The 12547-nt window shown below is 35.0% G+C and overlaps 1 protein-coding gene across 4 annotated transcripts in view; it reads left to right on the forward strand.

The window, feature by feature from the left end:
• The window catches only part of LOC117413234 (runt-related transcription factor 3-like), a 68443-nt gene that overhangs the window by 31206 nt on the left and 24690 nt on the right, over positions 1 to 12547 (forward strand). For 3 of the 4 annotated variants that reach the window (XM_058997420.1, XM_058997417.1, XM_058997419.1), the window contains exons 3-5: positions 2142 to 2383; positions 4559 to 4715; positions 7163 to 7267. In XM_058997420.1, the coding sequence (XP_058853403.1) occupies positions 2142 to 2383; positions 4559 to 4715; positions 7163 to 7267 (504 nt within the window). Of the gene's footprint in view, positions 1 to 921; positions 2384 to 4558; positions 4716 to 7162; positions 7268 to 12547 lie in introns of those variants that run through there. The other variant, XM_058997421.1, reaches the window with a different exon arrangement.

Genomic DNA, 12547 nt, shown 5'->3' on the forward strand with positions numbered 1-12547 from the left:
TATTTATTTAACTAAGAACAGGTGAGCATAACATTAGCCGTTTGTATGCGTTGTTTATTATTAACCCTCATACTCAAGTCGCTTCTAGAATTCTGCATATCGGCTCAAAATACCACATGACAACTTTTCATTTTTTCATAAATAAATGATGGAAATTGTGGTTTTAATAATTAATTTCCTCTTCCGCCATGCAAAGACCATTTAACCTAGTTTCCGGGTTTAATTTCGTTAAATAAACGATAATAATCGTCACAATAAAATGATAAATGCAATTGTTTTCATCAGTTCAATAAACGCATTTCCATAGACGAGGCTCTCGCTGCTTCGTCGTTTGCCATACATTAAAACACACAACAAATGCATACTGCGAATATACATTAAACGATATTGGTTTTAGTATCAGACTGCGGACAAAACCCAAGAAAATAAAGAAGTTAAATAAAATGTCTAATATAGGCCTTTTGCAGTAGCACTTTCACTTCTTTAAATAGTGTGGTCTTCCCTGGTATTCTGAAAATACAATCATAAAAAGTGTGACGTGTGATAAGCATACAATGAAACTAATGGCATATCAGTGGGCTACTTAGTTTAAATGTTAGTTCTGCTTTTTGTGCAGAAACATGCGTAGTTCTTCCTTCTAAGTGCTTTTTTTTACATGCGAGTGCTTACGTAGCACAATCACGAGAGAATGTCGCTTCATTTTAAATGTATTCTAAAAGGCTAGGGGGGGATCTCATACAAAAACATAAACTTTTAAAAACGTTATGCGCATACCGCTTTATGAAGCGCATTATCAGACGTTCTGCCACCAGGACGTGTTCCGCTGCGATTGATTGGTCGTCTTAGGCCCTACCCATTTTGTTCATTGGTGCAAATTAGAGTCATTCATCCTCCAGTCTCCAAACCGACTTGAGTAAATAATATTGCTGCACTTTTCCTTGTAGCAGAGTTGTGCTGTTTTGAAAGAGGAGCACGTTGGTCCTTAACTCCCGTGGTTAAACTTAGGGGGATTGCACTGCCTACTACAAGATTAAGGAACACGTATGGTTTTTTTTAAAGGCTTTATCTTCGGATAAAAAAAGACGGAACACGTCTAGTTATTTTTGTGCGTATCTCGCCACAATCTGATAAGAAAGCTACCAGCGGCTGCCAACATTTGTATACAGAAGAAGAAAAAAACTTATATTTGCAACATGATTCTTCCGCGGTTCCTATTCAGAGATACGTGTTGCACAACTACTGCTTGAAAACGGCAATCTAGACGAGGCTGGATGGACTTGATACTCATCCAAAGCGTGCTGTGCTGGAAGTCGGGACGTTTGCACTTGGCCACACTAGAATAATCAAGATTCACCCACCTGAGCTACCGCGGCATCTTTACGCCATTGTTGAATTCGTGAATAGAAATATTATAGACAATACAATCAATTGTACATTATGTTAAAAAAAAGAAGTTAGATAATTTATTATGCAGCTCAATCTATGCTACTAGTATAACAGTATATTGGTTTGATACAGGAATTCGTGTTTTTTAATAGAACTGAAAATTAGTAATCCGGTTATTGGTAGTCTGGTTAATTGTAAAAGTCGGATAAAATTAACTCCTGAATTTAAAAAAAAAAAATGGTAACGTTACAGTGAGTAAGCCATCAGGTGCAGTATCGAAAGTGGCCAACTGTTTTGCATAGCAAGCTTGTGAGAATAAAAGACTCTGTGACTTTTGTGGTTTTGCTAGCTGAAGCAAAACTCCAAAAGCGTCACGTAGCTTGCAGTTACATCCTGAACTCTGTGTTGCAGTGTAGCACCCGCAAGCATACTTTTTTTTTTTAATTTTTTTTTTTAATTTTTAAAGGAAGCATTTCTGCTATTAACACTTTGTCACGCAGAGGACATCTGGTGAGAGAGGGAGAGCGCAAACGGCTCAGGACTGCATTGATCACAAGTTGACTGCGGTACATTGATCCACTGCAAGACCTTTATGTAAATAATCTTTTTTGGGGGGGAAAAAACTGGTTGTACTTTAAAAAACAAAACAAAACAAGAAAATTTTTTGTATTTTAAACAAGAAACAACCCCCACCAAAAACATAACCGTGTTGTTGTGCAACTCTGACCCGGGTGTTGTGATGCGTATTCCCGTAGACCCGACTACCAGCAGAAGGTTCACACCACCTTCGACTTCGTTCCCGTGCAGCAAGATGGGAGAAAGTACCGGGCCGATGGGCACCTCCGGCCCGGGCAGGACTCGACTTGAGACACGGTCTGTCGTGGATGTTTTGTCAGATCACGCCGGTGAATTGGTTCGGACAGACAGCCCAAACTTCCTTTGTTCTGTGCTTCCTTCGCACTGGAGATGTAACAAAACTCTGCCCGTGGCTTTCAAGGTAAGGAATTAATCTTTTAAGGGTTACAGTATTTTTATGTGCGGTTATGTGTCTTTAAAGTTCCATAAAAAGTCGATTGTTATTACAGGCTATGTATAAGAAACCTAGCCATGCGTTTGCATGATTTGAAATACAAAGTTATGTAATTGATGCATTGGTGTGCAGTTGGTATTTTGAAGAAATATATCATTTACACATAATACCATGTATGTATATTAATAATATTTTCACTTAACATGTGCATTTTATGAGCACGGTGCTTATGCGTGGTGCATCTTTAGATATAGATTTGCATAAAATAATGTAATGGGTATTGCGTTTTTGTGTAATATACTGAAGGACAATTATTATAATATTATGTATGGTATTATATAATATTATAATATCATATATATATATATATATATATATATATGTATATATGTGTGTGTGTGTGTGTGTGTGTGTGTGTGTGTGTGTGTGTGTGTGTGTGTGTGTGTGTGTGTGTGTGTGATATAAAACAATACGATGGACATGCAGAAAAAACCCGTCTATTTTTGTAGTACACACACTCCTAGTAGAACAAATGTGTTAAACGTAACACAGTTCTAAGTTCATACAGGGACAACACAAAAAATGTGCTTTTCTTACACAATACTGTATTTAGCCACACAGACAAAAAGACACCTTATTGTGTTGTGGTTTGTTAATTCCAACACAAAATTGTGTTGTCCCTGTATGAACTCAGAACTGTGTTACATTTACCACATGTGTTCTAAGAGTGCATGGTTCGGTTTAGAAATTATCTAATCTAGTTATAAATATTAAGAATATGTATTATATTTAATGTCTTTAAGAAATAAAGGACTGGGGTTTTCGTTCTTCTAAATTATTAGTTAATTAGCAAAGGCTAAGCAAAAATTTCTGTTAAGATGAAATTAGATTCTACTAAGATGAAAATGTGTTAGACTGTCACTCTATGTAATATAATAGAGTAGACCTACTACTCAAAATATCAGTTCTAATACTGTATTAAAAAAGAAGCAGCAGTGGTCAAAGGCTTCATTTGAATTATTTGGCTATTTAAAACTTGTAACCAACCATTTGAATCCATTACTTATGCTCCCACGTAATTGGCATTAAGGTTGGTTGGCATTCAACAGAAATACCGCAAGTGCTTTAAGAAAATATAAAATGTAACAATGCAATTCACTTTACATCATTATTATCGTGTTCCTTTTGCTATTTTATAAGAAACGTTGCAGGTATGCATTTTTAACCCGTATTAATCATTGTTTACGTTATGGACAAGTGGGTATCATGTATTATGCGGGCAGCGGTGTTGGTCAATGTGGATTATGGTGTGTGGGTAAAATTAGCGTTAAAACTTTGACTGCGGTCTCGCGCTAGACATCAACTTGTAATGATAAAGGGGCCTTTGTTATATTTATAGAACGTCCTGGCGATAGAATGCTTCCCTTTATTATACAACACAGCACAGTGTATGTAATAATATTTATATATACGGATTAATATCGTCTTTGCTGGTAATGCCTGCAGAATTAACGTGGCTCACAAAAAGTATAGTTTACCAGGTTCGAAAAAAAAACAAACAAAAAAAACAGTATTCCAGTATTTATTTTATTCAGTTGACACAAACATCTAACTAATTAAAATAAAAACTATAAAGTGAACAGTGACTTTTTCATTGTGGGCAATAGGTGTTTAGTATAAGACGATTTTAAATTCCCAACATTTAGTACATTTATTTGACTCTGACAAAGTAAAACAAAAAAATGTTATGGGATATTCTAGGTCATTATATGCCTGTAGTTGCTATTCTTTTTTCACCATTTGTATATTTATAACCTTATGGTCCATCATTACAGTTTTTATTTTCTTAAATATGTAATATATCGAAAGTTAATGGCGCAACGCGTTGTCAACCTGGCACAGTAATGCACAGGTATTTAAAAATGGTCAAAGCAAGTGTGCCACTTTGTGACAAATATTAGGCTTAATAATAATAATAATAATAATAATAATAATAATAATAATAATAATAATAAAACGTTTCCCGACTTGTATTCTTATTTATGCTTTGAGAGCAGTGGTGCATTGATAAGGGGGCCTCGTTAAAGACGGAGTATGATGTCGTGGTTTGCTGACTTCGCGCGTGTGAATATGTGCCCGCAGGTGGTAGCTCTCGGAGAAGTCCCTGATGGAAGTCTGGTCACAGTCATGGCAGGAAATGATGAGAATTATTCCGGAGAACTCAGAAACGCTTCAGCCGTCATGAAAAACCAAGTGGCTCGGTTCAACGACCTCAGATTCGTTGGACGGAGTGGAAGAGGTAGGTGAAGGTTAAAAAAAAAAATATATATATATATATATATATATATATATATATATATATATATATATATATATATATATATAACCACCGGTGCTGTCGCTAAGTGTGGCGCGCCTCAATATCTGACTCTACATGCGTATGAAATTTCGATTGATGTCTTAAATAAGCGTTCAAGGTAAGTACAGTAGACAGCGACACCTGTGTCTGTATAAGCACGCATTGCATACGTTGTGGTGCCCGCCTTCAAAACTCTATATATATATATATATATATATATATATATATATATATATATATATATATATATATATATATATATATATATACAGGCACCTGCACGCTGTACTGTTGGTTTCACGGATCCCGATTAGAACTAATCTTGAGCTACTTCAATTGAAGTTAATTTAGGTAAGATTAGTGCTAATCGGGCTCTGTGAAACCAGCCACTTAAACACATATCACATAATTAAGCATATTTACATTTTTATGAATGGATATTAAATAGCTATTTAAAAATCTAGTGGGTAAGAAAATGAAAATAAAAAAGAAGTATTATTATTATGATAACGGTTTCTTGACAATGTGTTCAATAAATCAATCAGTCTTTATATAGATTGATTGATTGATTGATTGATTGAACACATTGTCAGGAAACTGCTATAATAATAATAATACTTCTTTAATGACAGTTTAAACCCCGTATATGGAAATACCTGTAAAGTCAAAAAAGCTTCAACTGAGCATTTCCAAATACCGAATGACAGGCTTTACCATAAATGTTTTTAAATGCTGTCTGCGTGATGTAAATTGGGGTGGAAAAAAATGTTTGCAGTTGAGCTTGAAGCATTTGCGTGATTTATTTGCACGACTCTCTAACCTAAGCTTATTACAAGCATCATTGGAAGTCAAATGCCTGAAAGTTGTTGAAATGGTCCAAATAAATAACAACAAAATATTGGGTTGACATCTTTCTTTTGCATAAACAGACACCAAATGCCTCGCTCAGCGCCGGTTTGTGGTGGATATGTGTGAACAGTACAAAGCACACTCTTATTGGGCCTAGAAAAACAAAAAACAAATTAATACATATGTATAATCAAATCGTAGAATTCCAAAGCACATTTAGCAAAATATAGGAGATATCAAAACCAGGAGCTATGCCTTCCCCCCCACACATCAAAGAACTGTCTAAAAGCATTGAATGATATCTGTGTATAGGAAGTGGGTGTCCAGAAAGTCATTGCATAGTTTGTTGTCTTTTAAAAAAAAAACATATTTATTTGTATTTTTGTTCTATTGATTTAAATCCTGAATATTCAGGGTTCAAATATTAGGCAATGCATGTTTACTGGCTCATCTCTTCATGCAAACTCAAATAGTTTACATTCCTTTTGCTCCTTTATTTTCCTTTACCCCCCCCCCCCACCTTGGCCTGCATCCCAAGTTAAATATTTCTTTTAAATGTCACGCTTAACTAGTTGCAGGTTGATGAATGGAAAATGGATTCCTCGATGAATTAAAATTACCTTTCATTTCTGTACTTAATTATCCTGTTAGGATATTTTTTTTTCAACTTCCTCCAGGACATTCCTTTTGCAAAAATGCAATATTAGATCTTGAAAAATATTAGATTAGTTATTTTATATTAACCCATGGTCTGCATTTTAATTTTTTAACTGACACTTTTTATATTCAGCCTGCCAATCTATTCCTGAAAGCAGATGTTTAGTTAGTTTAAACTCTTTGTTTATTTTATTTGTTTCAGATGATGTTTCTGGGAAATGTTTTGTTTAATATTTATGTCTCCATCAAAACTGCCCTAAAATATTTAACACCTGAAGTGTTGCTTTTTGCATTTCAGTCTGTTCTGAGACATTTGGGGCTAGATTCTCATAACCATTGACTCCAAATTGTGATTAGCATGAGTTTTGTATGTAGTGGAAACACACCCAATAAAGCCACCAATCCAGAAATAAAACAACCCTGACATTTAATTTAATGGATTTAGGGATGAGTCCAAAATAGTTTATTACTCGTTTTAGAAATACAAATAATGTTTTTTGTTTTTTTTTATTCTTTCAGACCAAAAAAAAGTGCTAATGACGATTTGGAGTAAATATAATTTGATAATTTAGCCCTTGGGGTACTTAATGTGTACCTAAAATACAGTTTCTAATTCCTTGCTCTCGTTTCTGATTTACAAATAAACATGAGATAGATACAAGAGATAGATCAAATGGAAATGTGGAAAGTTGTGGTTAGCTGAAGAAACCTTCTCTATGTAATTGCGTGTGTGTGTGTGTGTTTGTGTGTGTATGTGTAAGTATGTATATATATATATATATATATATATATATATATATATATATATATATATATGCATAGAATGAAGCAGTAAGAAGTTGCCTAGTTTATTAAAAGAAGTCTACATTTCTTTTATTCAGGTAAAAGCTTCTCTCTCACGATCACAGTGTTCACAAGCCCCCCTCAGGTCGCTACGTATCACAGGGCCATAAAAGTGACAGTTGATGGGCCGAGAGAGCCAAGACGTAAGTACCAGCATTTACTACATTGCCTTTGTAAAACACTGACATGTGGGGATGCCTGTGAAAAGTGTATTAAATAGGTACCCTTATAAAAGTTTACCATGGTTATTTTGCATGCTTTTTCTCCATTGTAACACTGTGGACTTACCATACCTTATTATGATTTGCCAAAATGCTTTACCATACCTCTCTGGGCTCCACCTTTACCGGCTTTCACTATGCCTTATTACACTTTGCTGTGCTTTTACTATGGGAAACTTTTAGAAGTGTAGTTACAGTCCACAGTTCACTAACTTACTGCATCAAAGAGGAGGTGCATTGATCCCCAGGGAGGTTTCTCCATGTTAAAGGAAAAGCATACTGTGAAGGTGAAAAAGCTGTTCTTTTTTTTTTTTTGCTTGAAAGTTATTGAATATATTCTCTAGCCAGCATAAGTTGTATAATCTTTGTGCGATTGTATTTCTGGGCTGGATTCTGAAAGCAATGTATACCTTTGAAAAAGAAGGGAGATAAACTAGCTATAAGGAATCTGTTTGACAAATAGTAAATAAAACTACATACTGCTAGAAGTGGGTGTTTGAGACCCCCAGAGTTATGCCTTTAGCAACATGTAAAATAATGAAATGTTTCACAAGCTTAGAAGATAGTACTAGTACAACATTGTCAGGTTCAAGACTATAAGCAAACACTCAAATCAAGAATCAGAATCATTTGTATATCTTTTCAAGATAAACCTCACTTGAGGGCTTGTAACTGACCTCTGCCATTTCCACTTATCAGTAAACTATATAGAGATATAAAAACACAAATATTTTTTAACTGCGCTATTTTCAAGACTGATTTATTATAATTACAAATCAGCAACACAGTTATGTTTGTTTGTTTGTATCTAAAAGACTCATTTAACGCTTACAGATCTGTAATCGCTTGTGAGTGATTCTCTTTCTGTCGTTTGGGACTCAAGTAAACATTACTCTCTGTGCAGAGAGCTGACATCTTGTGCAAACAGGAAGCCATAAGCGTCGACTCACATTTCCTGATTAAATGCAGTGAGTTTGGTCTTTTGTCAGTATTTAACTTATTTGATTTATGAAGACAAGGTTTATTAATCCCAGTACCGTCGTTCTGAACACTCTCATGTTTACAACACCTGACTGACAAAACATTCATGCAAACACTTTGTAATAAGTGCCTTCCTTTTAAATAACCATGGAAGGCAGCATGAATTAAACATGCTGTCCCTCTGCATGTCTGATGAGCCTTAATGTATACCTAGCGATTTCCATGCTAATTACTGTGAAATCCTATCCCAAACTCTATAGCTAACACTAATTCACCCAGGCTTAGAGTAAAATGCTCACTTTATTTTTATTATATATTTTATACATTGTTGTTTAAATACAGTTTTTTGGTCTTCCGTTTATTCATTTATTTTATGACAGAATGTTGATGACAGTTCAAAAAAGTCCTTGGAGGTTTAAAAGCTATTCGGATGACACCAACACATAGGAATATAAGGAACATGAGTCAGGACTTCTGTTTCCAATTCCAAGTGTTGTGTTCGGTTGACCGGTCTGTTTGTTAAAGTAGGGTGAGTAACTTTTATGTTGGTTTATTCTCACAAACAATTGTGGAAGAAAACCTTGAATACTAAACGACTTATAACATATAGCACAGTTGAACAATTAAATCCTGACAATTAAATGAGTCATTTACGTGGAAAACATTATTATATATTTGCATATATTCTCAACAGACTCATATATAACAGGGACGTCAGGTTTCTCCCTATTACTGGTAATATTTCAAAATATTATTGATCCAAGCTTTATTTTCCTCAGGCACTGATTTGCATAATTGCAAAGTCAGTTTTGGCAAAGAAAAGTTTACAGGTACAGTTGGAAAACCTGACTAACTTGTCCCTTGTAGCGAAAAGAAGTTTAAACACAAGATTTGTGGTACTGATTTGAAAGCATATTGGAATAGAACCAAAAGAGAAGTGGTTTCCCAAATATAGTGTTCATATTTTACTATTAAGTGATAATAAAACTACACGTCGCTTGTCCATAAAAATCAGTAATTTAACTTAAATGAGGGGGCATTTACAACAAGAAATGGAAAACCCAGCCTGTTTATGTATTTGTTTAGTCTTCTAGAAATTGTAGAGGAATTTAAGCAGTACTGTTCTGTAGAGTGTATGTCTGGTGAGACTTGCAGTTCAATGGAGGTTCGGGCTGTGTAATTCGGGCTACCAGTGGAGCTTGATCCAGGGAATGGAAGCAGGCTTTGGAGGCGAGCTCTATACTGTAACTCTGAGTTGTTTTAAAATATATATATATATATTATTGTGAAATCTTACTGCTCATTGGAAATCACTTCCAAAACCTAAAATGTCAATGTTGGAATATGATAATGAATGCCCCTTTTTTAAAAATATGTATACAGTGTGTGCTGTATGTTTGTTGAAAGTAAGAGCTGGAGTGTATCTCACCTCCAGCTGTAGCCAGTCAAGGCATTGGAAACCACATTGCAAACACTGCCATAGGAAATGCAAACCAGTTTGGAGAATGCAAGTAAAGAATAAATAATGCGTGCAAGATATTTTCATAGAGAAGCACTAACATAACACACAACGTAGTATATAAAACCGCAAAAAGAAAATCTGGAAAGGTGCAACTTCCGTGGCAAAATAACACAGATGCTTCTAGATTGATTCATAGCCCAGCGGGAGGGGGTTTGTTATAAACATCTCTTTCCTTCCCTCTCCACTGATTGATCAATCCAGAGGATTTTAAGAAGTTATAAGCCTCACAAGCTTGCATAGAAACAATTAAAAAGACGTCTCTCATGCTTACGCTGACAAATCGTGGCAATTCATTCAACTCAGGGAGTAACTTGCACAGATACTGTATTATTAATTTTCTTGTTCTTCGAGTCTGTAATAGCCAGTTTGACATACAATATAAAAAACAGGACCCTTTTTTATTTTTTTTTTATTAACCACTGTGTTCAGAATCATTTTATTCTTTTCTATCCAGTTGTCTGCCATAGAAATTGCTTGGTTTGTTTAATTTGCATGTACCAAGCTGGCTGTACCTTTTATGCAAATAACTGCACAAAGAAATTTCAGGTTTTTTTTTAATGACGCTGATTGCCTTACCAAAGTAAACTATATATATATATATATATATATATATATATATATATATATATATATATATATATATATATATATATATATATATATATTGAGCTCAAATATATATATATATATATATATATATACATATATATATATATATATATACACACACACACACAAAACAAGAAGTTGCATTTCATATTAACAAATGGGTTTTATTTTGTATAAATGATGAGTTAATATATCCACTTTAGTCACTGTGTGCACAATTGCACCTTGTTAAGTTTCCTATCTATGTATCTATTTTATAAGTTATGGCAGGACAACTTCTCAAACTCCATAGAGTTTACACAAACTGTTTTAAAATGTCTGAAAATACATATAAAATCTGTAACCGAAGAGGATATAATATAATATTTACAACTATTTAACCTATTTCAACAATTTGAAACCCAACAATATGACTGATATTAACTATTAGCAAAAACAAACAAACAAACAAAAAAACAGTAAAGAAATACTCTTTGTGCTTCGCTTTCCAGTCTTTTCTAAGAACGGTAATTGAGACGTTGACATTTCACAGGATACTTTATGAAAAATGAAAAATGGAAAAAGTAAACCCTGGGCAGCCAACTTCTCGGTCATGCTTCATTTCTCTGATTAGAAACCGAGCAAATATTGGCATTTGATAAACACAGGAATGCACAAAAGTACAGTATATCTGGTGAGCCCCTGTGGAGGACAGATTCCAAGATAGGCAGATTACAATGGTATCCAAAATAAACGTTATACCAACGCTGATACTCTTTGTAATATTAAGACAGAAACAATAAGAGCACGTGACAAATAATGCTTTCATACTCCTTCGGCAGGATCTGAGTGTTTTGATTTTCTTTTTTAAGTTTCTGCTCTCACATGGCTCTAGCACACACACTTTGAGTTTGGCAACCTGCTTATTGTATAATTTATCTCTTGGTCTCTGTTGGCCTTTCCAAGCATGCAATTTAAAACGCAATAAGAAATCAAAATTTAAATATACAGGGTCCTAACCCATGCTGGTTCTAAATACCGCCCCCCCCCCCCCCCCTTTTAAAAATAACTTTAAGGCAGGACCAAACCTGTCACTTTACTTACTTTTAAAGACAGAAATGTGGTCAAGAGGCTCAGATAGTTAATAATAAAGTAATTCCATTTACAGTTCGTCACTGTTTAGAACACTTGAACACACCCCACAAACAGCATTTATGTTTGCGTTCATAAGCCTCCTCTGAAGTCGATGTGCTAGTTCTGCTGCTTCTGTCATGTTGACAGTGCACACAGCTCCTTGTCAGGCCCCCACTGTATTGTGCGAGTTTTCTTTCGAACGCAGGCTTCATACCAGATGATCTACCTGGGGAGTCTGTGCCCCGGGCCTAGGTCTGTTCAATCCAGACAGCAAACAGGAGTGCTGGCAGAGCCCCCTTTGTGTCAGCTCAGTTATTGAGGTCGTAGTCCTGAACTAAGCCCTTGTAAAAACACAGCAAATTAGACAGAAAAAAAAGGCAGAAAAACAGAGAGTGTCTCAAATCCCAAGGATTACGTGACAGCGCTGTCTCTTTCTCTGTCATTTCCAGCCCCGTCAGGGCATTAATGGAATGATTGAGGCAACTTAAACAAAATGCAAACATCTTATCATCTTATTTGAAAATGTTGGAGCGTTAATGTGTTACTTCAGATGAACAGCTCTGTGAAAATGAGCACTCACTCTACAGCTGACTAACAACAACCAGCTATAAGTACTGTGGGCTTTGCTTTGTAGGGCATTAATAGCCGTAGCCTTATATTTTAAAAGTATGCAAAGGAAGTATGGTGTGGTGCTTGTTTAGGGGAAACATTACTGTGGGTGCTGAAATATTTAGTATACATCTTAAAGCTTCAGTAAATATAAAAATAACCCAAGGCCTAGATCAGAAAGCTTTAACATGTAGGTTCATATCTATCTATCTATCTACCAATCTATCTATATCTATCTATCTATCTACCTCTCTCTCTCTCTCTCTCTCTCTCTCTCTCTCTCTCTCTCTCTCTCTCTCTCTCTCTCTATATGTATATATAGATAGATAGATAGATAGATAGATAGATAGATAGATAGATAGATAGAT

This window comes from Acipenser ruthenus, chromosome 23, assembly GCF_902713425.1.
Source record: "Acipenser ruthenus chromosome 23, fAciRut3.2 maternal haplotype, whole genome shotgun sequence".
In the NCBI taxonomy this organism is placed as follows: Eukaryota; Metazoa; Chordata; class Actinopteri; order Acipenseriformes; family Acipenseridae; genus Acipenser; species Acipenser ruthenus.